Below are 27,278 nucleotides of genomic sequence, written 5' to 3' on the forward strand. Positions count from 1 at the left end.
TGGCTTTTGCCAACTTTCTACATGCTCCCACAAATCCCATGGCTTCTCACCCCAAAACTCTGACCTCTGACCTCATCTACCTGTGGCTGCTTTGTTAGTCACGAGTTCTGGGTATCCCCCCCTGCTTTCCTAGCTCAGAGATATTCTGTGACCTGACTGCCAAGCAGAGTCATGTCCACTTGAGGATAAAGCACCTACAAGGGCTCCCCAAACCTCAGGCCTGTCGGTACTGCAGAGAGCTATGAATTCCCAAGGTGGGACAAGCCCTGGAGCCTTAGGGTCCAGACAGCTCAACCCCAGGACGTGGAAGCAAACGCGACACACACAAACCACACAGAGCTTCAGGTCATGCACTGCTGGTCAAACTGAGGGTCAAGACAGGAGTGGGTTTACGGAGACAGAGACCCAGCCGGGCTCTCCAGCCACAGCACACAGCAGCCACGGAATCCTGGGAGGAAAAGGCTGTCACAAAACCCACTGAAAGCAAATGGGTCTCAAACTGCAGTGTTCCACAGAGTCCACGGGGTGGGAGGTGGGGCCGTCTGGAGGGACAGCTGCATGCTAAGGAGACATGACCAAGTGTGCTCTGACCCTGAGCACCCTGAACAGGCTGGGACAAAGTCTGGGCTGCCGTAGGCACAATACCTGGCAAAGTGCCAACAGGTGCCCTGCCTAGATGGAGGCTCCCCTGTCAAGATGTCCCAGCCCTGGCAGTGGAGTTGGTACCAGAGCCCACCCTCCGTACTCAGGCTCCCCTGTACTGGGCGGGAGCGACGGGTGTGCCGAAAACACTACCAGCCTCTTGGCCCTCGTTGCCTCATTTCTGAGCTGTCCAGGGCTGGCCAAGTTCAAGTCAGGTGCTCAGGGAGGAACCAGAACCCAAGCTGCCGCGTGTGGCCATCTGTGGAGTTTGTCCCATGAAACTGAGGGCTGGGCAGGCTGAAGCGGGAAAGGCAGAGGGTCACAAAGTGAGTTTCACAGCACAGGCCACAGGACGTGGACTCAGGTGAGGGCGTCGGTGGCAGTGTGAGCTCCAGTATTGCTTCTGTCATTTCTTGTCCAGCCTGAGACTCCTGGCATCTTCTTCAAGAAAAAAAAAAGAACTAAGCAACTCTTTCAAGTTTTAAAAGACTTCAACAAAAGCAGATGTCTGGCTTGGCTGACAATGCACAGGACGGCAGTTCCAGGCTGTCCCAAGGCTGCAGAGACAGGGCCTGGGCCACAAGAACCCAGGGTCCAGGAAGGCTGCTCAGAGGACCCAAGAGGCAGACGGATGACATGTCCCTGCCTGAGCCACGGTCTTCACACTGAGGTCAAATGAAGGAGGAACAAGAAGGGTAAAGTGCAAACACAGCAGTCTCCCAGCAGGGCTGGGGCCAAGGTGCAGCAAGGCTCCTACCAGTTCTGGTTGTCCCAGCCATCATCGGCGGCTGTCGATGGGGGGGCCTTCTTGGTGGCCTTTGCCCTCCCCTCCCCACTGGCTCCCTCCCAGCTCTCCCAGCCATCACTATTGCTGTTCTTGTTGTTGGATGCAGAACCTGAGCCCCAAACATCCCAGCTGTCCGAGCTCCTCCTCCCTGTTGAGGCATCTGCATAGGTCCAGCTGTCACTGCTTGGGGACTTGGCCTTGGGGGGCTCAGAACTCCCAAAGGTCTCCCAGAAGCTCTGGTCTATGGTGCTGTTCTGGGAGTTGTCTCCACTGCTGTTTTGGTAGCTGTGGCCCTCTAAGGGTCTATTACAGAGAGAAACAAAATCTCAGTAGTTATCACAGAAGCTGCCCAATCTGCTCGGGTCTCAGGGGCTCTCCAGAACAAGACTCACCACTTCACAAGCCCAGCCTACATTTGACCAGGGCGTGGCAAATGCCTACAACAGCTCCACGCTCTCTTTCTGCCTAGACAGGCTGCTGCCCTTTCAAGTGCTTCCTGGCCATCCTTGTAGGGTCAGTGTACCTTACAAGTGAGGGTCCCTTTTTATGAGAGCTGAGGGAAGGGCCTTTGTAAGGTCCACCCTGGTGCTGAGGGCATGGAACTTTTAGGAGGAATTGAGTTCCTCCTGCTACCTCAATACATATTCCCAACCATCACCCATTTACTGCAGGACATTTACCAGGGCACTGGGAAAGAGCATGCAGCCTTCGGTCCACGAGCCAGGTGGGGCATCAAAGGGCAACCACTTTGCCTCTAGTAAAGGACTATGTATACAACACTGGACAGAGGATGCTAGGCCAGGCCACCAGCTATCTCTCAGGGAGCTCAAAGGACCCAGGGCCTGGGATGGGGACATGGCCTACCTGTCTGAGTTGTCTTCAGCTTTCCCTGAAAAGAAAGTAGTGACATCACGCCATCCCTTGCTGCCAACTCCCTGGACCTGGAGGGAGACAGGAAAAGAAGCTGGGGCCGAACACTACATAGCACCCCTGGCTCTAAAACATGAACAAAAATGAATGTTGCTCTTCTGAGAAGACCTGGACAAAACCTGGAGAACTGTCACACACAGATAAACGCACACATGTGCACAGTAACATGGCAGCTGCGCTGAAGCAACACTAGCTGTTGGCTGCTTAGCTACGTGCTCAGAGCATCTCTCTGCCTTCTCTGCAGCAGCAACTCCTGTGTGGCTAAGACAAGGTCACACGGATATCAGTAAAGGCATGGCCTTACGCCAGGTGGTGGTGGCGCACACCTTTAATTCCAGCGCTCAGGAAGCAGAAGCAGAAGCAGGCAGATCTCTGTGAGTTAAGAGGCCAGCCTGGTCTGCAAAATTCCAGAACAGCCAGGGCTACACAGGGAAACCCTGTCTGGAAAAAACAAACACATAAAAAAAGGCATGGTGTTCGCAAAGTCACACTCAACACTTTGGAGGTGCTAAAAGTTTTGAGCCACCACAGGTTTTATCTTTACCACAGTGCAATGAAGGTCTACAGGTGTCATCTACTGCCATCATGTTGGGAAATCTGATGACCCCACCCTTATCCCACCAGGCTCTGAAGAGGTCACAGGACCAGTAACAGCTAAGAGTGGCATTGGCACTTACCAAAGGACAGGCCAACAGCAGCAAGACAGAAAGAAAAGCACAAGGTTAGTGGCTGCAAAGTCCCCAATAACCAAGCTGTTTCCATATTCCTCAAGCCCTCAGAAATCAGAGGGCAGTGGCCACTGCCTCAGTGAGCTCACGGCCCTGGGTCTGGAATATGGAGACTGGCTTTGGCTGTGCAAGTCAGTAGAGTAGCCCTACCTTGGATGCCAACTGAGAGACCCCACTGGACACATCATCAAAAATCCTTCCCTCCTTCACCTGTGCAATTTAAAGGGCACTGTTAGGAGGACTGAAGCTTCAGAGTCCAGAGAGACCTGCCACATTAAGTTCCCCAAGTTCTACCGGAGCCCATCTGGCTTCAGCTTCCTAAGACCTCATCACTGAAGAGGAACCTGGGCCTCCCTGGAGAAGACACCTGCTGTCCAGACTCCTGTTGTGAGGAAGGATAGGGGCTACTGACTCCTCCCAGGGCTAATACCCTTCTGAAGACAAGCACCACTGCCTGTGGTCAGGCCACTGGGATAAAATGGGGAAGAGACACCTTGGAAGCTAACTGGGGGGACTAAGGAGACCAAGGTTACCTGGACCAGAGAAAATTATAGGCAATATTTTGCTGATCCCCAATACACCCATTTCCCTGGTCAATAAAGGGCCTCAGCGGTACACATAAACACCTTAATTATTGGTGCCATCCATACCTTCTCCTGTGCAGGCTTGAGAACATTCTCATTCAGGCTGTGGCCCAACTCTGAAGCCTGTGGAAAGAGACACTGTGTGAGCTTTACATGCAGCAACATTAGTTGCTGGAGAGTAAGCACCAGACAGCACAAGCTTTGCCAACAGGAAGGCAGGCAGTGGGGTGTGGAGACACACGGGAAGCAGGACCACAGAAGTGACATCAGACTGGAAGGACCAAGACAGGAAGGGAGCTCCCTCACAACACTAGGAGAGGCTCTGGCTCTAGTCCACAGTGAAGGGGATAGACACAGGTCTGCTAACTGCAGGCACCTCTCCATCTGTTTCCTCAACTAGGCACTGAGCTTTACATGGGAGAAAAGCCTATGTGGGAGGCTCGGCGGAGAGATGGAGAAAAGGTGGGGCAGGAGATACAGTCTCTCCTGGTGCCACCACGGTGAGGCCACAAAGCTTTGAGCCACCTTAGGAATATGACTTGCCAGGACCTTACCCTCAAAGCAAGACCAGATAAAGGGCTTGAAAGGGGTAATTCATTAATATAGGAAGGATGAGATTCCAGGAGTTACCTGGTTTGGGATAATTAATCCATGAAATGAAAACCAAATTTAGAAGCCTTTCTCTCCAGAGCCCACTGGGCCCAAACAACCTTACTCAGGGAATACCAGGGCTATGGATCTTGCAGACGATGAGCTTCCAGCGCCAGCAGGCCAAACACAAAGGGAGACACAGCCAGGAGCAAAGCGCATGCTCAGCAGACACGAGGCAGCATGCACCAGTACAAACAGGGTTTTACCGGCTCTGACTGCTGCTTGTAACCCCAAAACTTGACCCAGTTGGCACGAAGGCAGTTACAGAGAAAGAGCAGGCGGTGGGAGCCACATTAGCAATGCCCCAAAGTGTCAGGAAACAGACCCCTCGCCTGTCTCATAATGCAGCCCTTTAACAACCCTCAGCTGCCTGACTGCTGGGATTACAGCTGTGCACCACCACACCCTTTTACTACCTGCATCAGAACCACACCAGCCCGCACCAACTTACTTTGGACCCTGGCATCGTTATTTCTCTGCTCCAAATTCATCACAATCCAGACTCCATGATAAGCATGAGGAGCCTGAGCCCAACTGAGACATTCTGAGGCAAAGCCAGGAAGGCTCTCCAAGGTGGATCACTAGGGATGCAGGACTGGGAAAGGCCCCAGAGGCAGAAGTGCATACGAATAGTGCTGCAGGCCACAAGGACCTAAAACCCTGCCCACCTCACCACGGAGGACAGCATAGCCGACAGAGCTCTGGACATGGCAACTCTTCTTATACTCAGCTTGGAAGAGAAGAAAACTGCCAAGCCCAGACTGTCACTGCTGGCCACAAACCAAGCTGCCAAGTGGGGATGCAGTGACACCTTTCCAACTGGACAGCCCAAGGCTGAGAGCCGGGGCCTAGACAAGCCTTGCCACATAAGGCAGTTATGGCACCGTGGTTTCATGTCTACTAGTGGCTGTGTTAGACGAGGAAGCCCTGAACACAGCAAGCCGCCTGCTGGCGCAGCTGGAGGCACTGAGGCAGCATGGTGAGGACCTTCTTCACTAGGGCCCTCAGACCTCCAGCCCAGGGTGCTTCCAGACACTGCGTGTGTATGAAGACTAACAGGTTTTAAAACAGAGAACAAAAGCTCCCCCCCCCCCCTTTTACCTTCTGACTTGCTTGGGATCCAAATTTTGTAGCCTAAAAAGGAAAAACAAAACCCAGCATTTTGTAGTCAAATTTCTTGACCCTGACCAGAAGGCTTTATCTATGTGGGGCCCAGGTGGAGTTAGTTCCAGAACTCCCTCCTGGAAAGTTCCAAGGCATTCAGCACCAACCTTGGCAACCTCCGGGACCAGGTTGCTGTAGGGAGGCCTGGCTTAGCAGATGCTGTAACAAGCCCACAAAAGGCTGGAGGTGGGACATGTTTGGGCTCAGCAGCCACCCTTGCCCCTACTTGTATCTAACTTATCTAGACATACAGAACTGTTGACATCTGAGAAAAGGTAGGCCTGTCTACAGATGCCCAAGCTGAAAGGTAACTAGACCTTCCTGGCACCAGTCATTCTTGGGATGAGGAAATACCCCTAATAGGAGATGCCATTATGTATATATGTTTCTCATACTGGTTAATGAATAAAGCACTGTTGGCCAATAGGAAAGGAAAATAGGAGGGACTAGGAAACAAGGAAGAAAGAGGAAGTAGTAAGGAGGAGTCAAGATGGAGAGTCTGGAGAAAGCAGTATGCTGCCGGCTCCCCGGTAAGAGAAATACATAGATCAGCAGAAATGGGTTAATACTTAAGACAGAGCTAGCCGATAAGAAACAAGTAACCGGGCCAACAGTATTGTATCGAATACAGAGTCTCTGTGTAGTATTTGGGGCTGGTGGCATGGCGGCGGGACAAGACCAGCGGCGGCAGGCGGAAAAACCCGTACTCCTTACAAATGGCGCCCACGTGGCTAGTAAGAACTTCCACTTAAAATTTAACAAAAGCTTAAAAAAGGGTTTTAGAAACAAAAGAACAGAGATAAGCAAGGTTTCTTGGTAGCAGCATTTTTCTCAGTTGAACTCTGCTTTGCTAGAGACAAGCAGATATTCACGCGGCTCCTTTAAGGGAAGATTCCTGACTCAGCTTAAGCGGCAAAAAACCGCACAGGTTTTAAATAACTCTGCTAACAATTTATTGGTGTGTATGAGAGATGGCAATGGCAGTGACCACATCTCCAAGCCGGCAGCATGCTTTCTGGGTGGCAGCGCAGACCAAGGCGGTGAGCACAGCTTTCCTTGCTGGCAGTAAAAGTACCCGCCACCATCTTTGGTAAACCTCGGCTGACACAGCTATGACTTTCATTTTAGCAATGTTGTTGTTTACCAGATAAAAGACTTGTGGCCAGACGAAGATAAAGATTTACAGTAAAGACAGATTCATATTAAGAAGAACCTCTAAAGGTTTACAGTGTGTTTTAAAATATACGTAGACATGAAAAAAAAAATGGTTTTAAAGAGACAAAGAGGAACTGGGTGTTGTAGCACATGCCTTTAATCCCAGCACTCAGGAGACAGAGGCAAGCAGATCTCTGTGATTTGCAAAGTAAACCTGGTATGCAGAGTAAATTCCAGGACAGATAAGAGTTACAAGGAGAAACCCTGTCTCAAAAAATAGAAAAGAAACAGAATAATAAAAAGCCACAGATGGAGAAAATTTGTATACTGTACGGTATTATATTGTCTTTGTATTGTTTGACTGCTGAGGAAACAACAACTGTTAAAACAAATGCTGCTGAATTAATTCAATTTATATATTTTGAAAATGCTTTGACTCCAAAATTTAAGTTCAAGGACAAGTTACTGGGGAAAAGGATTTCTATTTTTGTTTCCACAGAAAATAAAAAGCTATGGATTCCTTCCAGACTAATGTGGTTTGAGCAAGCCAGACCCCCTGAAACAGAGTCGCTGGTGATCCAACATTCAAAACAGCTTGGACAAGGCAGTCTTGCAGACTACAGCCAGGATTTCTACATCTTCTCAGGATCCCCCATGACAGCGCCCCCTGTCAGCAGGAAGTAGTTTGGAAAGAACGACGCCCAAATTCCCAAATATTGTTTATAAATGTTTGTTTTCATTTAAATGGACTTGGTTATAAATGGTTAATGATCATAGCCAATTCTTTTTAAAGGTAAAAAGGGAATTATGGTATAGATATGAATACTTTGTTTTGGAATGGATTTTCATTTATTGATACAATTTAAGGTCAATGTTGTATATGTATATTTCTCTTCTTGTTTATGTATTGTGTTTATATAGCTCATTTAAAAATGTAATGTATAATTTAGTACAGATTTTAGATAGTTACCTATAATAGTCAAAACATAGCTAGGTGAGTTAGGTTTTCTAGATATGCAGATGTATTTGAGATAGATAGATATTCTTCAAATCTTTCAAAGACCTACAGAATATGGCATTTAAAATGGTTTAGGGTTTTTCTTGACAATGAGACATAATTGTTCCTGGCAACACCACCTGCGTCAGAAAGGAAGATGAAGATGGACATTGAAGAAACTCATTATGGAGTTTACTTCCAATATGGCAAGACTAGCCATTTGGACAAAATACTGCTCTTGTCTGGACTGTTTGACTTTGTGCTATATAAACTGGACATGCAGGGCCCACAGAAAAGTGACTGCTGATTCACGATGGACATTGCTACAGAAATCTGCTTCATGAAGGAGTCTGCCAGACAGTCTGCAGGACACAGAGGAAAGTAACAGACAAACTGCCAATACAAAAAGACAGTTTAAAGTCTCCTGCGTTGCTGAAGAGTCTGCCAGACATACGATGGCCTATGGGCTGAAGATGGAAGATTACAAAAGAACTTTGGGTGACCAGGCAGTGAGTTGTCTCTGTCATTTCTAGAGTTTATATACTATCCTTCTGTGGTCTTTGAAGGAGTTGAAGACAGATAGTTATGGTTATAGTTTTCCTTAGTTAGGATTAAAGATAAGTTACTTTAGACACACAAAGATAGGATAGATGATGGAATATTTTCTTCAAATCTCGCTAAATATTAATGAACTAAATATTGTTAACTGTGATTCTTACTTGATAATTGTTGTGTGATATATTTTGCTATGTTAAGGTTAAACCCTTCTTTTTATTTAGACAGAAAAGAGGAGATAATAGGAGATGCCATTATGTATATATGTTTCTCATACTGGTTAATGAATAAAGCACTGTTGGCCAATAGGAAAGGAAAATAGGAGGGACTAGGAAACAAGGAAGAAAGAGGAAGTAGTAAGGAGGAGTCAAGATGGAGAGTCTGGAGAAAGCAGTATGCTGCCGGCTCCCCGGTAAGAGAAATACATAGATCAGCAGAAATGGGTTAATACTTAAGACAGAGCTAGCCGATAAGAAACAAGTAACCGGGCCAACAGCATTGTATCAAATACAAAGTCTCTGTGCCTTATTTGGGGCTGGCGCAGCTGCCGGACAAAACCTGTCGGCGGGCGGAAAAACCGAACTCGTTACATACCCCTGGTCAGCAACCATGGCAAATGGGCAGGAAGGGTAGACACAGTGGCTTCCGGCTTGTTTGGATGGCTACGGGCACTACTGATCTGACTCCTGTGGACCAGTAGGCCAGTTTACCTCTATCCCTGTTCCTCTTCGCACCATGGCCACACAGCCCAATCTTAGGCTGAAAGTCTACACTTTATGGTTTCTTCCCGTCAGTGTTTGCCAGCTCATCGCCAGAGTCAGACATGATGCCTATACAGCACAGTCTACCAAAACGAGGACCCTCAAGCTCTCCTCTCATTTTAAGTACAAGTGAGGAGGAGCTAGACTTCCCCAACACCATTCTCAAGACCCCAAGGCAAAAGTGCAGGCACATGTACCCATCAGCCATTCACTAAGGACGGCATCTGTCTCCACCCACATGAAGTCAGGTCCTGCAAGCAGTTTGTCCTTTACACAAAAAACAAACACCTGCTACAGTAAGGGTTCCTGGGCCATCCTGCAGTAGACAAGGCCCCATGCTTGTCTGCCAGAAGAGTGAAGGCTGACCTAAGGCCAGTGGTGGACAGCACGCACCCCAGTTACTTACACCCTCCTTTGCTGCAGAAGCAAACTTGCTCGCTCCAGTCGTGAAACTGCTCCAGCCCTGAGAAGACAACAGAGAATAATGGAGCATGGTTCTTCTAGACCCCGTGCATCCCACGCTCTTGACACCTCAGCACTGCATGGCTCCACAGGAGGCTCTTCAACACCTCTACAGCTCGTGAGCAGCCGCAGGCAGCCCAGTCCTGCAGCACACAGCATGCTTCAGTGCTTTCCTTCCCAGAGGAACTTGAACACCAACCACAGCACAGGAAGGCCACGAGGCCTCTCGGGCAGACACAAAAGGGTGTTGGCATGGTTGCATTCACTTCTTTCCTTATTCCTCCCTGCCTCCCAGAGGAACAGACGGTGGCGGGCAAAGGCCTTCCTCTAAGTTCAAAGTTAGTTCCTCACCAATACCTTCCAAAGTAAACTAAAACTAATTCAATGTAAAAGTGCCCCCTTACACCACAACTGGCTTTTGTCCCCAAGATAGTGCAGAGGAACCAATATCCTTTAAGAGACATCCATAGTCATTGATGTTCATTAGAAAAGGTCATCAGGGACTAGAGAGATGGCGCAGAGGTTAAGAGTACTGCCTGTTCTTCCAGAGGTCTTGTGTTCAATTCCCAGAAACCACATGGTGGCTCACAACCATCTGTAATAAGATCTGATGCCTTCTCCTGATAGGCAGGTATGCATGCAGACAGAATACTGTGTATATAATAAATGTTTTTAAAAAAAAGTCGTCAGTAGAAGACAGAGAATGATGAGGGTTTGAGGCTTTAAATAAAACTCTAAAACTCTATAGGGCCTGACATGGTGGCATACACCTTTTAATTCCAGCACTGGGGAGGCAGAGGCAGGTTGATCTCTGAGTTCAAGGCCAATCTGACCTACAAAATGAGTTGTCAAAACAAAAACAAAACAAAACAAAAAACAAAGGAGAGAGAGAGACGTCTCAATAGCAACAGGCTTTATAACAAAAGCCTGCTTTTCTGTCCTACAGAAGATCCAGTGTGACAGCAGAGTGACTGCCATTGCCATACATAGTCCTACAACACTCCCTGGCAGCAAAGAGGACAGTTTTAAGCAAATCTTTGGTTTTGAGACAGGTTCTCATTATGTAGCCCAGGGTGGCTTCAGATCATGGCAATCTTTCTGCTTTGACTTCCCTCAGCGCTAGGGCTACAGGTGTCCATTACAATTCAACTTCAGTTTTAAAACAATTTTTAAGCCAGGCATGATGGCTCAGACTCGTAATCTCAATATGCAGGAGGATGAAGCAGGAGAATAATGGTAAATCTGAGACTGGCCTGTTCTACATGAGTTCAAGGAGACCACAAAGAGCAACAAGCAAAACTGTCTCAAAAGAAAAAAAGAAGTAAAAAGTTCCTGCATTCCTGACATGAAAGAAGAGGGTGATGCCAGTCTTTCCCCTGTGCTGTCAGTCCAGACTCCAGTGCACACACACAGCAACAAAGCAGATTTTTGCAGTCAGCCCCTATTCAGTCAAGTATCTAATTACTCTCATGCACAGTGCTAATTTATTCTTACCTTGAAGATATAGTATCAATATAAAAAGCCTTTCCTTTTTTTTATTTTGTATTAGTCTGTTGTTGTTTTTGTTTTTTGAACACTGGAGGCACTCGGTAGACCAGGTTAGCTTTGAACTGAGAGGTCTGCCTGCCTCTGCCTCCCCAGTGCTGGGATTAAAGGTGTGCCCTACCATGTCTGACCTATTTTCTCCTCTTTTCACTTACAGCATCCGGGAATGGATGTACAACCTGCCACTTAGCAGCAGCCCCTGCTTCAGGATGCTTGCATTTATGATTAATTACTACAGAACACAGCACTGCAATGGACAAAAGCAGCTTTAAAAATATTAATTTCTGGAGGAACAATAACATGAATAAAGGAATCAAGGCCATGATGGGGAAACGAACAGAATCAGCTGACCAGAGCTACTGAGAGATCAATGACTTAGGTCTGACAAATGGGGAACCTGCATAAGACCAAACTAGACTCCCTTAACATAGGTGACAATGGTGTGGCTGGGACAGTACATGAGGCCACTGGCAGTGGATCCAATGTCTAACACTAATGCCCAAACTGACTTAGTGGAGCCCATTCTACATGGAGAGATACCTTGCTCAGCCTAGGCACAGGGGTGTGTGGGGTGGGGAATGCCTTGATCCTGCGTCAAGGAGATGATGGGACAGACTTAACAGACTTCCTAGGTAGGTCTTACCCTCTCCGAGGAACAGATGGGAGGTGGGGTGGGTGGGGGAGTGGGAGAAGGGGAGGGTGTGGGAACTGGTATTGGAATGTAAAAAATAAATTAATAAAAAATGTTAAAAAAAAAATATTAGTTTCCTTGGAAAAGCAAGCCTAAGATGCCACACCCTAAATTTCTGACCTGGAGCTTCCAAGTTGCCCTGAAAGCAGACAAACTGCCCCCAACCCAGCACCACACCCCAGTGGAATGCCAGAACCTTGGGCAGCCTCTGCTTGGGGCCTCACTTTCTGAGTCAGCCTACCCAGCACGGGCCAGGAGGCTGGGTCGGTCTTCCACTGAACTCAGGACACAACCTAGAGATAAGAAGTACACAGTCTCCATAGAAAACTTAGTGCTTTGAGGAAATCTACTCTAGTAAATGTGAAATACATCTCTTATGGCCAGATTAAGTAAGTGGCTGAATACATTAGGGATATTAATAAAGGACCTTTTTCTTAAAAAAAAAAAAAAAAGAACCATTCACTGAAGGTAAACAAGAAAGGACCTTTAATCTGACCAAAGAGTATATGCCCCATGACTACCCACTCTGTCCACAAAGGGCCCTCCTTGTCCTGGCACTGGACAACCCTCTGGCTATGTCTACCACAGGAGGCACTCTACAGAACTTAGGTCTCCTTACCGAGTACAAGGATGACATGGCATTGTTGAGAAAGTCATCTTCTCTCTTTTGAGGTGGCACTGTGTTTCCAAACCCTACGTATCGATTCTCCTGAGCACTGAAAATAAGCACAGACATCCCTAGCCACCAGGAGAGGCGCCTCCTCCCTCTCAGAGGACACATGGCACTCTGGACAATGGGCACAGGAGCTATACGGATATTTTCTACCACATGATCTGAGGTTCCCCAGCAAGACTCAACCCCCACAAGTGGAGTTACTGGAAAGCACCAATTACAGGCCAGGCAGATTCCAGGAAGAAAACACATCATCTTTAATACTGGATTTTCTCCACATTCAAAACCTCCACTCCACCTGGGTCACCTTAGGGCTTGCCAAAAGTAGTCCCTGGATTACACACACTGTGGACACATACTGAAGGAGTGTGCCCAGTTTACCCTACAGGAAAGAGCCCCAATCCAATGGCATAAACCCCTGCAGGGTGGCCTGTCAAAGATGCCCTAGCTGCTTGCTATCCCCGGCTTAAGAGGACTTACCCCTGATAGGAGCCCAGGTCATCATTCAGCCAATCTTCAAAAGCCTTGTCACCAGAGGCAGTCACATTCTGTGGCTGGCCAGATGATCTGAAACAGAAAGTTAAAGGCCAGTAAGACCTTGACAATACCAAGTGAAACCACTCAGTCTTTATGACAAGTACCTTACATATCACATATGGGGTCAAACAGCAACCAGCTCTGACCCATAGGATACTCAGGCACAGCTACAAGTCCGGTGGTTCTCTGCACCAGCTAACAGCAGATGACAGTGAATTCTACACTTGCCAGGAGTGGCCATAAGGGTGCAGAGCTGGGAAATACGACTGAAGCCATCAGTGCTAGGAACTTCTGATTAGGTTCTGTAGATGTGCTGTCACTCAGTGCACAGCCATCTCCTGTGCCTCATCTGTCTTACACCAGCCTCCAGTGGGGAGGGGACATTCTTCACAGTAGAACTTGGTGTACACAACAGGGATCTCTACCATCTTGGGGCCTAAACTATGATATGACCAACAGCTCACAGAGGAGTGACCACATGGCATAAAAACACAACCACATCCCCAAAGGCACTGTTCACAGTGCTGTATGGTACACCTGCAAGGAGAGGGAGGAACCAACCCTCCTGCAGAACGGGGCAAGACGCTACTTCCTATTTGGGGTAAATTTTTATTACAAGTTTGAACTTGTTTCAGGAATGTTAAGAAGCTAGTTTTCACTGACTTCTGGGAATAGCTCACAATTGGAGCTGTTTCAACAAGTGGAAGAAATGAGGTTTCTATGGGAATCCTAAGCTGCCACCAATGTGAGGGTGAAGCTGAGATATGGCCAGCAGGTCAGAGGAGCTACCGGTGGGCAGTGGATTGCAGCATCTTGGGCTGAGGTGGGGTCCAGTTCTGTGCAGGTGATGACTCCAGAGACCACTCTCTACCTTCTGCCAAAGTAGCCACCTAACAAGATGACACAAGACATAAGGAGATATACCACCTACTCAAGCACATCCAACCCTACAAGCTAGTACCACAAAGCCATGAACCAGGGCCCTTATGACGATGAGAGTGCCAGTAAGCTACTGACCACTATGCTAGCAATTTTAAAAGCACAGACAGAACTCATTAATGTGACCTCCCACCCCCAAATCTGAGGAAGGCCAAACTGTCAAGAGGGTCTACAAACGAGCTAATCTAAGGCATTATGATCACTGTTCCTTTCCTCCCTTTAATTACAGGCTATGTGCATTCCCTGTGGGCAAGAAGAGCCTTCTCTGGGTTTAGTAAAGGCCTCTTATCCTTGTCTGTTCTTGGACAGTGCAGGGCCTCCACAGATGTTGAAAGCTTGCTTCCCTAAGCCACTAACGGCACATCTGGCCACTGTGGAAGCGTGTGCTATACACTCACCTCTGTGTGTGAAGCAAGCCAGTTCAGTCCTTACCTTATCCCTGAAGAGTGCTGCAGCTCTGCTGCTATACTTGTCCTGCAAGGACCAGTTAGGCTCATAATCCTCCTGGGCTTCCAGGAATTCACGGAACTTAGCATTCCCACCAGCCTTCATCTTCTCAAGCTCGATGTCCTTCCATTTGTCCATCGTTACTGAGCGTACAAAGCTAGAAACCAGATGTCTGATCTGATCACCAAGTATTAGAGGCCCCAAGTAGCCTCCCAACCCCAGATCACTTCCTGAGACAGACACAGGTGCTTCCAGTACTGAGGCAGAAGCCAGGAGAAGCTCCATGGAGACAAGCTGGACAACAATGGATAATCATGGCTGGTATTAGTGGAGTGAGGACCACCTAATACGGTGGAGAATAGCTCTGTTACATCCTGTCACAGCGGTTTGGGCAGCAGGCCCCACAACATGGAAAGTAGAACAGAAGCAGAATGTGCAGGGGTTGAGTGGCAGGACACTGACCTGAGGTGCACCCCAAGCCCACGGTGTCTCCCAGAGCATTCCAGGCAGATCCAGATGCCATAAGTCACGCTGACCCATTGAGGATTGAATGCACCACACTCAAAGCAAACCTGCAAAGGGGGGGGGGGAAGGGGCACACACAACTCACCAGGCAGCCCAGAGCAGATTTATGACCCCAAAGATGCCCCCAAAAGATGCAGAAGAGGGATGGGCCAAATGTGCAAAGACTTAACTAAAAAGCTAGTGCCAAAAAGCCCAACAGGGCTGCTCAGGTTGGTCAAAGGGTGTGGGTTCAGGACAAAGCTGGAGGTGAATGAAGCTGCCTAGAAATGGGCATAAAGATAAAGAACCTCTCATGAGAAAAACATTCAGGACGGAGACCGAGCAACCATCCTCAGCACAACCTGAGCAGTGTGACAGATGTCCCACACGAGTGAGCACCGAGAACAGATGAGAACAGCTGGCTGCTCCCCGGTGACATGATCAGCCTCCCCAAGGAGGAGCACATAACCATAGCTGCATCTGACACCAAGACATTCACCAGCCCACCCAAGCCCAGCCCAAAGGTTCACACTCACATTGTTCTCATCTTGTGCCCTGACTTCTTTAAGGACTTTTCTGGTTCTTGGACTGGCCATGGTGCTGCTAGGAGGGAAACAAACACTCACAGCGACAGAATGATGTCATCGTCAGATCTGCCACAAAGCTGCTCTGGCTTGACAGTGGTGGCCCTGCACAGTGCGGGAGTCACTTCACATGGCAGGAGGGAATCTCAGACTACAACCAGCAGTAAGTAGTCAGGAATGCCATGAAGTACGAGTTCAGCCATTATGTGCCTGATAAAAAGCCCTGTCATTTGGTGATAAAACTCACAAGGAGTAACCTTACAAAACACATGAAGATCGGCTGCTAAATCTGTTTCCCCACTAAAAAAGGGCAACTCGGTGGCGGAAGGGAGCACTTCTCACTTCCTACCTCTCCGCCAGCTCTCCAAGCTGGTGTAGGAAGCCCCAAGGCTGCAACAAGGGGCAAGGAAGTATTCCTGGCAATGGTGTTAGTCTGTGAGATAATGTAGCCACAGAACACAATAATGAACAGACCACCCACACAGGGCCTTTGGTGGGAACAGCAGTAAGGCTAGGGTGAAGAGAAAAGCTCACTTCCTTTTTTAATACTCTCTTCCTTCCTTCCTTCCTTCTTCTGTGTACACATGTGGAGACCAGAGGGGGACACAGGTTGTGTTCCTCAGGTTTCCACCCTGTTCCTTTGGGGTACTGAACTTGGAGCTCCGCTGGAAACAAGCTCCCACAATCTTCCAATTTCCATCTTCCAATGATGAGGTTATAGACATGTGCAGCCATACCTGGCTTTTATGTAGATACTGGAGATCTGAACCCAGATCCTCATACATATACAGAACGTGCTCTTACCCCCTGACCTGTCCCCTAGTCACTATTCTTTCCTTCATATCCACCAGTTTCAGCAGTGATTAACTTTAACTGGTGGTCCATTTAAATCAGGGCTAGGAAAATAAAGCAAAAGAAACACTGTACCAGCACTGAGGAGACTGGAGGCAGGACCTGGGCCTCTAGCCATCACCCCCCCACTCCCCCCACCCCACCACCCCACCCCCGTGCCAGCCCCCCACTCAGGTGTGGTCTTTCCACAGCTATCTGTCCCAATAGAGCCATACTGTTTCCTCTAACTCCCAGGGCGACACACGTAAAACAAACAACAGGTAAGCTCTCTCTCTGACAGAAGCTACAGGTTTTCAGTGTTTTACCTTGCAACTTACTAGCTGTTAGACTGAAAACAACCATTTTCTATTCATGTGGTTCACATAAAAATAAATAAATAAATAAATAAATAAACAAACAAACAAACAAAAAGCCCCTTTCTGTGGCTTTGGAGGCTGTCATAGAACTAGCTCTTGTAGACCAGGCTGGCCTCAAACTTACAGAGGTCTGCCTGCCTCTGCCTCCCAAGTGCTGGGATTAAAGGCGAGCGCCATCACCGCCCTTGGAAATATCTATCTTTTGGCATGACTAGGGTCTCCTTCTGTCAGATGTCAGGAAATATTTGTTTTTTGTAGCTGTGTGAAACTAAATCCTAGTTCAGTCTAGCTTCCTTTTACTGTGTTAACTACATGCTAGAATGGCATCCTAAAACCGTGAACACACAAATGCAGACTCCTGCATGTGGGATGCAGGCCTGGGCATGACTCATTCAGGCAGAACAGTTAGCAGCATCCCAGGCATCTACTCATGCACACCCCCAGACAGTTCAAAGCTTTTGGGGAGACATTGGGAGATCTGAGTTTACAAAGCCCTTTGCATTCTTCTCCGGTGGCTACATGAACAGCCACCACCAAGACCAGTGCGGGTTTCTGTACTCAGCCTCAATATCCAAAGCACTGTGCCTGCCCTCAGAGACCCACAACTAAACAATGGAGGTAAACAAAGGCAAGCGGTCAGCATCTGAAGTTCTGACTTTGTGAAATAAAGCAGAAGGACACTCACAGCTATGGAAAACGGGGGAAAGTAGATGATTTGGCTTTGATTTCCTTTGTCTTTGAGACAGGGTCTTTCTATATTGCCCTAGCTGTCCTGGAACTCACTATGCAGACTAGGCTGGCCTCAAACTCTCAGAGATCTGCCTGCCTCTGCTTCCCAAGTGCTGGGATTAAAGGTGTGTGCCATCATGCCAGGCTTGGCTTGGATTTAAGGAACTGTCCTGTGTGGCAAACTTTGGGTACTGATGAGTAATTACTCATCTTAAATATTGTTTAGTAACATGGGAACAAGTATCTCTTTACTTTCACCTGCCTAAATACAAATCCAAAAAGGTACAATCCTTTTTTTTTTTTTTTTTTTAATACTTCTTTCTTGGGTGTGTGCATAATGTGTCTACAGTACATGCCTAGAAGCCTAGAAGGTGGGAATCAGCTATTGCCTTCCACCATGTGAATTCCAAGGATCAAACTCAGGAGGTCAGTCTTGGTGGCAAGTATCCTTACCCGGTAATCCATCCCATCCACACCTCTCAGAATTCTTAATAGCTGAAATCAAAAATAGCAAACTACTCTTCCTTCACGTAGACATAAACAGTAAATACTGAGCAAATAAGGGTATTTTCAGATGGTACTAAGCTACAGGTCACACTACAGAGCACTTGGTTCTTAAACTGGGGCAGGATGAAACTCTGAGGTCAAAGGGGACATCTGGGAACATAGCTTGGCCCTAAGGCTACAGTACAGGTGGCAAGGAGAAATAATGACTTTCTCAGAACACAAAGAACCCATGTCTAAGCTGCGCTTCCTCCATCTGAAGAACAGGCGATTTCAGAACATCACCTTGCCCAGGACCATAGATACGGCTCCATTGCTGCAAACACGGTACAGCAGAAATATGAAGCCTAAATCAGTGGATTATTTCTGACTTATGTTGCCTTAAAAGGACAAACATCCTTCTAAACCCAGGTAAAACCGAGCAAAGGTTTAGAAGCCTGGTCCTTTGGGGGATTTTATTGTTGGTTTTGTTTTGTTTTTTCCCTCCTTCAGCAGGGTACTCACTTCAAAGGCCAAGGAGGAACGATCAATGAACGAGCTGGGGCTAGGGAGTCTGGCTTCCGGGCACCTCTGTCTGGACAGATTCTTCAAGAAGTGAAGAGCAGGCAGCGGCTCTTGCCCGGGCCAACTGGGCTGTGCAGAAATGGTCTGCGTCTGAGGGCGCTGAGAGGCCACGGAGATCCGCGAAACCGCGAGCTGGAGAGCGGCAGTCTTGATGCTCAGAGGCCGCGGCGAGGAGGTCCGCTCGCGATGGGGCAGCCGCACTCAGGGATCCTGGAGTTTGGGGTCCGAGGAGCAGGAACGTCACGGGTTGGGGGGACTGGAGAGTCCCGGGCCAGGAAGCCAGGGGACGGGAGAGCCGGGCGCGGGGCGCGGCGAGGCGGGAGCCGTGGAGTCAGGGCTGAAGACCGGGGTGTCAGACAGCCGGGGCCCAGGGCCTAGGCCCGCAGTACCGAGGGCTCAAGGACCAGGGGCCGGGTAACCTGAGAACCGGAAGGTCAAGGGACGGAGGGTCCGCGGGTCCCGCGGGTCCCGGCCGCCAGCTCACCTGCTGCCCTCCGGGGGTCGGGTCGGCCGAGTTGCCCGGCTGGACTGAGTGTTCACTGTCCCCCCTCCCCCCCACCCACCAGCCGCCAGCAGCTTCCGGCTACGTCGCGCTTCGAAAGGATTCATGGGAGGCCCGCGCGGCGCCACTTCCGCCTCCTCAGGAGCGCGCCTGTCTTCCGGGCTTTGCAGACCTTGGGCATCGCTCAGAGTTTGCAGGTTGCTCCGGCGTGGGCTGTGCCGCCTGGCAACGCGGAGCGGAGGGATCCACTGTGCCCACCGAGGCTGGATCAGAGCAAAGGCTGCCCTGGGCCACTGACAGCTCGAACAGCGGACCCGGGGTTTAAAATAGACTTGGGCCAGCTTTTCTGGTCAAATCACTGGAGTTAATTGCTGGTGGTTTTTAGTTTTGCATTTACTTTGGGCCTCTCAGTGCCACGTATTCCTTCCTCGTCGGCTGCTTGACTTTATTTATGTTTTTGTTTTTCGAGATAGGGTTGCTCTATAACTTTGGATGTCAGACTGGCCCCGAACTCAGAGATCCAACTGCATTTGCCTCCTGAGTGCTGGGATTTAAACGCGTGCACCACCCCTGCCTGGGTCATTTGCCTTCTAGATGGACTAAACGTTAATGTTTTTATTGAGGTCAAACCAAACATACCTGCATTGTACCTACACACTCTTGGTACCTGTACCACCATTGCGACAGTGTGTCCCTTCTTACATACGCTGTTGGAGTTTCTGCCACAGGTTCAGAACTTTGTGTTAATAGAATAAATAAAAATGTAGTCACTACACAGCCTGGCTTTGTGGCTTTAGACAGGCTCTCACACTGTAGCCCAGTTTAGCCTGGAATTCAAGGTAGTCCTCTGCCTCCTGAGTTCTGGAATTAGGGGCATGAGGCACCCCACCCAGGTTCATAGAATGGTATATTTTGAGACACTCTCACTATGTAGACCGGGATGTTCCTGAACTCACAGATAACCTGACCTCTGCAGGCTTATTCAGTGGCCAAATACAGAGGACAGAAAGCTCATTAAGACCCAAATTAAGCCAGATATGATGGCTCAACTGTCCACCTCTTATATACTTAGACACATACCAGCACCAGCATGGGTGACTAGAATCTTGTGTATGTATGTACTCGGTGTGTGGGTCAGTGGTGTATTACTTGTGTGTGGTGTGTGAGTGCTGTATGTTTAGGATCTCACCTCCAGACTCACAGGCCTCTGGTTTACCACACTATCTGTATAGAGGCAACAGGTACATTGACAGTTATGTTAAGGACAGGTGCCTACTCAGAGTCTCTCTGTAAAACCGGCAATGCTATGTATATATTGTGCAGCTACCAAGGTTGCAACCTAGAGCATAGGACTAACATGCTAGAATTCTGTGACAGACAGAAGTGTAAGTACAGATTGCTCCCACCCATGGCCTTCAGGTCAGGCTGGCTGAAATGCTGCTTGGCGGGCAGGAGCAAGCAGAGCTGACCTGTAGGTGGTCCAGAAGTACCTTGGCCAATGTAGGTTGTGATTCCCAGGCCTGATAAAGTCATCCCTTCCTGCTTGTATTTGCCAGTTTTTCGTCAACTTGACACAAACTAGTCATTTGAGAGGAGGGAGCCTCAACTGGAAAAATACCTCTAGAACAGTGGTTCTCAACCTTCCTAATGCTGCAGCCCCTTTAATACAGTTCCTTATGTTGCAGTGGCCCCCAACCATAACATAGTTTGGTTGCTGTTTCATAACTGTAATTTTGCTACTGTTACGAATCATAATGTAAAATTTGGGGTCACAACCTGCAGGTTGAGAACAGATGCTCTAGAAGATCAGGCTGTAATCAGGCAAGCCTTAGAACATTTTCAGAATCAATGATTGATGTGGGAGGGCCCAGCCCATTGTGAGTGGTACCACCCTGGGCTGGTGGTCCCGGGTGTTATAAGAAGCAGGCTGAGCAAACCATGAGGAGCAAGCTAGTGAACAGCCTTCGTCCATGGCCTCTGCCTCAGCTCCTGCCTCCACATTCCTGCCTTGTTTGAGTTCTTGTCCTGACTTCCTTGGATGATGAACAGTGATGTGGAGGCTAAACCAATAAAACCCTTTCCTCCCCAAGTTGCTTTTTGTCGTTACAACACTGCTCCAGGAAGCACCTCTGTTTATATCAAACCGCTCTGATATAAGAGCCCTTGAGTGTTTAGGTCACCCTGAAAACATTCTCCATAGTAGGCTCCTCATCTCTGACCTGAGATGTTTCCCACCAGCATGCAGTAAGCATGTAGCCCTCCAGGGGGCAGGTCAGCCCTTTGTGGGCTTCATCAGAGACAGCTCCCCTTCTCAGTGTCCTGAGAGTCTATGGAAGAGAAATATTATCATGGATGCAAGAAGGACTGGTCGGTGCATGAAGACTAGGCCCCAGATGTGGAAGACTTGCCTTGTGTAATAACCGGAGGAGACTGACAAAGAGGTTCCTGGTAACAAGAGGCCATAGTAAGGAACCTGCTTGGCCTGAGCTGGCCCAGCCAGAGGGCAGAGTTGAACCCTCTCATGCCAGGCCTACTGAGGAATTCAGAGTTCACAAAAGTAAAACAGTTGGGGTTAGAGAGATGGCTCAGTGGTTAAGAGCACCAGCTGTTCTTCCGGAGGACCCCGGTTCAATCCTTAGCGCCCACATGGCAGCTCACAACTATCTGTAACTCCAGTTCCAGGAGATCTGACACCCTCACACAGACATACATGCAAGCAAAACACCAATGCAAATAAAAATTAAAATTATTTTTTAAAAAGTGGGCAACCCTCAATCCTCATTCCTGGACCTGTTGCTTATCCCCAGTTGCAAGTGTACCACACAGCTAACAACCTGAAATAGTAAGCACTGCCAGCCCCTGTGTAGAACTGGAAACCCAGTGCCTAACCCTACCTACATCCTCTGTAATATACACACCATGGGCCTTGTAGGTGCCCATGACCTTTCTCCAGAGAGATGACCTCTGGTATCCAGAGAACATATACCATACCTCAGCCAACAACCAAGAGGTGAGAACACACACACACACACACACACACACCCCACCACCACCACCACCACCACTTCCAAGGGTGAGCAGGGTTGGGTCAACTGTGGCTTTTCTCCAGCTGACAACATACTGCTGCATCATATCCTCCTTTCTCCTGGGAGCCTCCTACACCCCTTGAGATTCAGATGGTTCGCAGTGTGTAGTTGCCACAGCCTCCCTTTGCTGGGTGTCAGCAAGCTTCTGTCTTTGCTATGTGCTGAGCAGAGCTGTGAAGATTTTTACTGGGATTTTGTTGCTGTTATTTTTGTTGTTTTGTTTTTTAAAGTGGAGCTGAAGCTAGGCATTAGCAGTTGTATACCCACTGAAGCCTTTGCTTTTCCGGTGTGTGTGTGTGTGTGTGTGTGTGTGTGTGTGTGTGTGTGTGTGTGGTAGCTTACCCCATCTAGATCCTTCCTGAATCAGGAAAGAAGAATGTGAGCTGGCTCAGGTCCACCCAGATAAGGCTGCTGCAGTGTGGATTGGCCATGATGGAGAAAGGCCTGGGGTATTTGGTCTGCCAACTCCTTGCCACAGGCTTGCAGTGTTCAGAAGGGCCTGGGGTTGGGATAGAGGAAACAGGAATGTCAGAGCAGGCAATACTGCAAGGTCAAGAAGCCATATGACCTTCAGAAGTGCAACTGTCCTTAGACAGTAGTCTTGGGCCATCCTTCCATCCTAACCCTCCAAGGGACTTGCAGCTGTGTTGAATCACATTTGGTCACAGTAGCTAAGAATATTCCAGGACTGGCCAGCTCCTCACACTGCAGTCTTTTTTTCTTTTTCCTTTTTCTACACAAGGTTTCTCTGTGTAGCTTTTGGAGGCTGTCCTGGAACTTGCTCTGTAGATTAGGCTGACCTTGATCTCACAGAGATCTGACTGCCTCTGCCTCCCAAGTGCTGGGATTAAAGGCGTGCACCACCACCACCGTCTGGCTCAGATTGCAGTCTTGATGGTTCAGATCTCAGGACTGTAATGGTCAGGACCCAAGTAGTCCCTGTGCCTTAGCCTCTCCCATTCCTATCTCAGATGAGAGTCTTTCTTGATTCTAGTTGCTAGAAACAGAGGCCCAAGCCAGGTGTTGGTGGTGCATGCCATTAGTCCCAGCATTCAGGAGGCAGAGGCAGGAGGATCTCTGTGAATTTGAGGCCAGCTGGGTCTACAGAGTGAGTTCCAGGACAGGCTACAAAACAATACAGAGAAACCCTTTCTCAAAAAAAAAAACCCAGAGCAAAACCAAACACATAGCAGGCTAAGAAAGAGTGGTCTTTTCTGTTCTCTACAGGTGTCTTAGACTGGGCTATCCCCCTTCAGAACCAAGCATGGGAGGACATGCGATAGACTCTAGCTGCTAGAGGTTTATAGATCCAGATAATGGTGACAGTGTGCACACACATATGGACTGTCCTGCATGTGTACAGGAATCTCGGTGTGAGAGCCCAGGGAAGCTATCAAGGACCTCTGAATCCCCCTGTCCCAGAGACTACTGCCTGGAAGGAGGGATGGCTTAGGTATGGTAGCTGGACCTTGTCCTGTCCAGGAGCTGAGAGAGGAACAGGATGTTGAATGTCTGCTGAAGACAGGGCAAGCTTGCTGGAGGCCAGAAAGTCCAGGAAGACTACTTGATGGGATTGTTGGAGCCATGACTTCAGACTTTGCTATACCCAGACTGAAGTATCCCATACCAAACCCATGAGCCTGGAGCTGGCTTAGAGAGGAAATACAGGACTAGCGAGATATCAGTGAAGGGACAGAGGCCTCACAGGATGAGGCCCTGGGGATTCTTGAGTTAGTGGGTAGAGGAGTCAGTGCCACAGGGGACGCTGAGAAATGAGTCAGTGGAACCAGAGGGGACCTACGGTGGTCAGCAGTGCACTCAAACCTATCCTAAGACTAACAGGGTCAATGGGTAGAGATCAGGCTATAAGAGGTCCACACCAGGCCATCTAACCAAGGCCAACAACCACAGCGGTGCTGATCAGCTAGAAATCTGTAAGCTGACAGGCCCAGACAAATGAGATTTGTCCCTAAGGCAAGGTATAAGCTGTGCACCTCTCTTATTCGTATGTTCTAGGGTGGCCTTGGCACCTCCTGGCTACTCTCTGTCCTAGTCTGGCCTCCCAGAGCCTTGGGATATCTTCTTCAGCACAACAGTGCAGTTTGTGTCCACCTCCGGAGTTGAGACATGGTGTCCGATCTTGCCTCTGTCATTTTCAGGGTCCAGCCAAGCCCCTTGGGATGAAGTTTCTGTTTCCTCACCTGTGAGTGGAAGAAGATACAACATCAACCCACACGGGCTCTTCATGAAATTAAAGAAGCTGTCAGGATGGCAGGGAATGTGGGGACCACTAACCACTATTGTTGCTGCTGGAGTGGGGGCTTCCCAGAGTGGGGTACCCTGCAGAAGGAAGCAAAACAGGGGGCCTGGGAAGAGTACTCTGAGTTTTGTCCAGCAAAATTAATGTATGGCCCACCGGGAGAAACGTCCATGCTGTGATTTTGAAGTTGAGTTTTCTGGCTGGAAGGGTCATTTCTGCATCCTCCCAAGGTGGGGGGGTCCTTGCTTTGATTTCATGATGAGGTCCCCTCGAGAACTCACGATAAGCCTGAAACCTCACTGCAAGAGCTTTTAGAGTGTGGTCATAGAGAGATGTCTGAATTAGAAAGCTCTGACCTGAGAAACCCGACAGCATTCCTGTAAAAGGACCTTTCCACCAAAAGGCTTTCTTGCCCTGCTGTCTGCTCCCAGGCAAGGTTTCAACGAGGGGCTTGCTGCGAATCATAGTGGCCACACCACACACCGCCCACACCTGAGGAAGACGGATCTTGAACTTCCAGCTTCCCAAACTCTAAAGAATAAACTTCCCTTCTTTATACACTACTCTAGCTCAGGTCTTTTGTCTCAAACATTGGTTTCTTGACAAACATTTGTTGGGAATCACGTTGTAGGCTCCTCCAACATGAGAGACAGAGCAACAAGGAGAAACAGAAAGGGGGGGGACAGAGAGAGTATACATCGGAGGGGGAGGGACGCACTAAAGGGGGGAGCAGCTGCTAGCCCCAGGAGAGGGCAGAAGGATCTGACAGGGCCTGCAGCTGGCTTTTGATCTCGTTGAGTTTGTTTAATGAAGCTAATGTTTGAAAGCTTGTGAGAAAACCATCAGCCTCGCCTGCCTCTACCCTTTGATCCGTGAGTTTCTGATACTGACGATGTCCCAAGACATCCTGGTCAGATCCCTGGCCTTGGGCTTCTATGCAGAGGGTCTAGAAATCCAGGTATGTGGCCACAGGGAAAAGTCTCCTCCTTCATGCTTGTTATGCCAAGTTTGTGAAACTCCAAAAAAGACCACCAAGGAGCCGACTCACTGATGCAAATGTACAAGGCTTATTGTTAAGCTACAAGCCTCGGCAAGGACCCTGTCCTGCAAACTGGTACAGCAGCTGCAGGATAAGGGTGTCTGGCCTCAGTTGTAAGGGGTTTTTAAAGGAAACACACACACACACACACACACACACACACACACACACACACACACACACACACGGTGGTACCTGCCTTGGCTGTTCAGGATTGGGTAAGAGTAGGTGACCCTTGGCTTCACTGACATGGGGGCTTAGGGGAATTTCAAAATTGTTACTAATGGTTGACCACAAGGACAGTAGTGTCAAGAATATGCTATTTACCAAAATTAGTCTTTGCCTGACCATCCGGATGGGGTTGCTTTGACCAGGGTGGACACAGTTTGGATGCTCCTTGGAAACATTTATGGTTCCTTGGCTGGAGCTGAATCAGCCTTGTGCCACACAGAGCATTTCTCAAGGTGGCTTTTTCTGAGGATGGAGTTAACTCTATCCTCTCCAGTTTACCTTACTCTTACAATGCTGTTAGACTCCAGGTGCAGGCCCTTCTGCAGGGAGTCCTAGTCTCCTAGAAACTGGTTGACTTTTCCTAAGGGTACATGAGGAAGCATCTATTAACCCCAGATAAAGTGCCAACTCCAGACCAAAGAAACGATCCCATCCAAGTCTAGCTTAATTAACAAAGTGATTACCTTACAGACAGACGCATTAAGTGAAGGGCTGCTTAAAAGACCAGAGCGATTCAAATGCAGCTACATCGCAGAGAAGTCCTCTTCAACATGATGACTCATGCATGAGGGCTGCACCCAGAGAATTCACTGCACAGCTTGCAGACAGCTTCGTGGGAGAGTCTCCTCAAGCCAGCAACTGTTGCTTATGTAACCTCGGGGAGTGCCTTGCGTACCTGAAAACATTCCGAGCTTCCTGAGCCCAAAAAGCAGTTTCCTCCCTTCACTCCAGGAGAGACTGTTTCAGTTCAGAGGAAGTGTGTCCCAGGCTTAAGGGTTCCTTTGTAGCAGACCATGTTGTCTGACACCCTAGTGAACCATCAGAAGTGACTGGCCCCACATGCCTTACCTTGTTCTGGTCCGGTGTCCATAGTCATTCAGGGCATCACCATCATCGGCTCCCATGGGCTCCATTCTACGCTGTGCTGGAGTGGTCTCAATACTCTGTGCTTGAAGTTTTGTCTCTGCTCCCCTGGAGCCAGGGAGGGCTAGGCCTGCTGCCCACCACTCAGCAACCTGTAGGATTCTGTGAGGGCAAGTATGTACCGCAAGATTCGGCCAATCAGGTTTAGTTATTGCCACTTTCTCCTCCTCCTTCTCCCCTCAGCTATTTGAGCCCCCTCTAGCAGCTTCCTAGTCTGAAATGAGGATCAGATTACCTATGGGCTCCAAGAATCAAGCAATCAGATAAGAAGACAAGCTTCCCTTCCTTTGGTCCCCGCAAGACCAGCCCACCTTATCCCAGCCATATTAATCAAGATTCTCGAGACTCTAGAGCAATGGTACTCAATCTTCCTGATATTGTGACCCTTTAATAAAGTTCCTTATGTTATGGTGACTTCCCAACCATAAAGTTATATCATTGCTACTTCATAACTGAAATGTTGCTACTGTTATGAATCGTAATGTAAATATCTAATATGCAGGATATCTGATGTTTGACCCCAAAGGCATCACAACTCACAGGTTGAGAACCTGTGCTCTAGAGTCTAGAGGAACAGAAATGACATACACACATTTCTGTTCCTTATGTATGTATGTATGTATGTATGCATGCACACACACACACACACATATACCACACACACACACCAATTTACTTAGATTAGGGTGGCTTGTAGTGGCATCTTGCCTTGCCAGAGAACTTGTAGTGATGTTCACACCCTTTGGGCATGGTTTCAGGTGCAGATATGACCCATTATTATAAGGTAGAGGAGAGGTTGGCTCACACTCTCTTAGGTTGCAGACACTGCATCTTCTGGAGCAAGATTGACTCTCATCTATGTAAGTGCTTCCCTAATAAACACCTATCTATCATT

General features: G+C 48.5%; 1 protein-coding gene across 5 annotated transcripts; it reads right to left on the reverse strand.

The window, feature by feature from the left end:
* Nucleotides 1-340: 340 nt before the first annotated feature.
* Arfgap1 (ADP ribosylation factor GTPase activating protein 1) lies at nucleotides 341-18,382 on the reverse strand. 5 transcript variants are annotated; one of them, XM_051184657.1, is made up of 14 exons: nucleotides 18,282-18,382; nucleotides 15,289-15,352; nucleotides 14,711-14,820; nucleotides 14,234-14,405; nucleotides 13,652-13,752; nucleotides 12,806-12,892; nucleotides 12,272-12,368; nucleotides 9,361-9,417; nucleotides 5,424-5,456; nucleotides 4,529-4,558; nucleotides 3,738-3,794; nucleotides 3,238-3,297; nucleotides 2,294-2,370; nucleotides 341-1,732 (listed from the first exon to the last, which is right to left on the reverse strand). In XM_051184657.1, the coding sequence occupies exons 2-14, from the start codon at nucleotides 15,346-15,348 to the stop codon at nucleotides 1,396-1,398; spliced, it is 1,278 nt and encodes a 425-aa protein (XP_051040614.1). In that variant the 5' UTR covers nucleotides 15,349-15,352; nucleotides 18,282-18,382; the 3' UTR covers nucleotides 341-1,395. The 5 variants fall into 5 exon arrangements, with proteins under 5 accessions (XP_051040614.1, XP_051040631.1, XP_051040622.1 ...); XM_051184674.1 differs by lacking the exon at nucleotides 3,238-3,297 and having other exon boundaries at nucleotides 2,294-2,364; XM_051184665.1 differs by lacking the exon at nucleotides 4,529-4,558 and having other exon boundaries at nucleotides 18,282-18,381.
* Between the last annotated feature and the right edge of the window lie 8,896 nt (nucleotides 18,383-27,278).

This window comes from Phodopus roborovskii, unplaced genomic scaffold (assembly GCF_943737965.1).
Source record: "Phodopus roborovskii unplaced genomic scaffold, PHOROB, whole genome shotgun sequence".
Taxonomy (NCBI): Eukaryota; Metazoa; Chordata; class Mammalia; order Rodentia; family Cricetidae; genus Phodopus; species Phodopus roborovskii.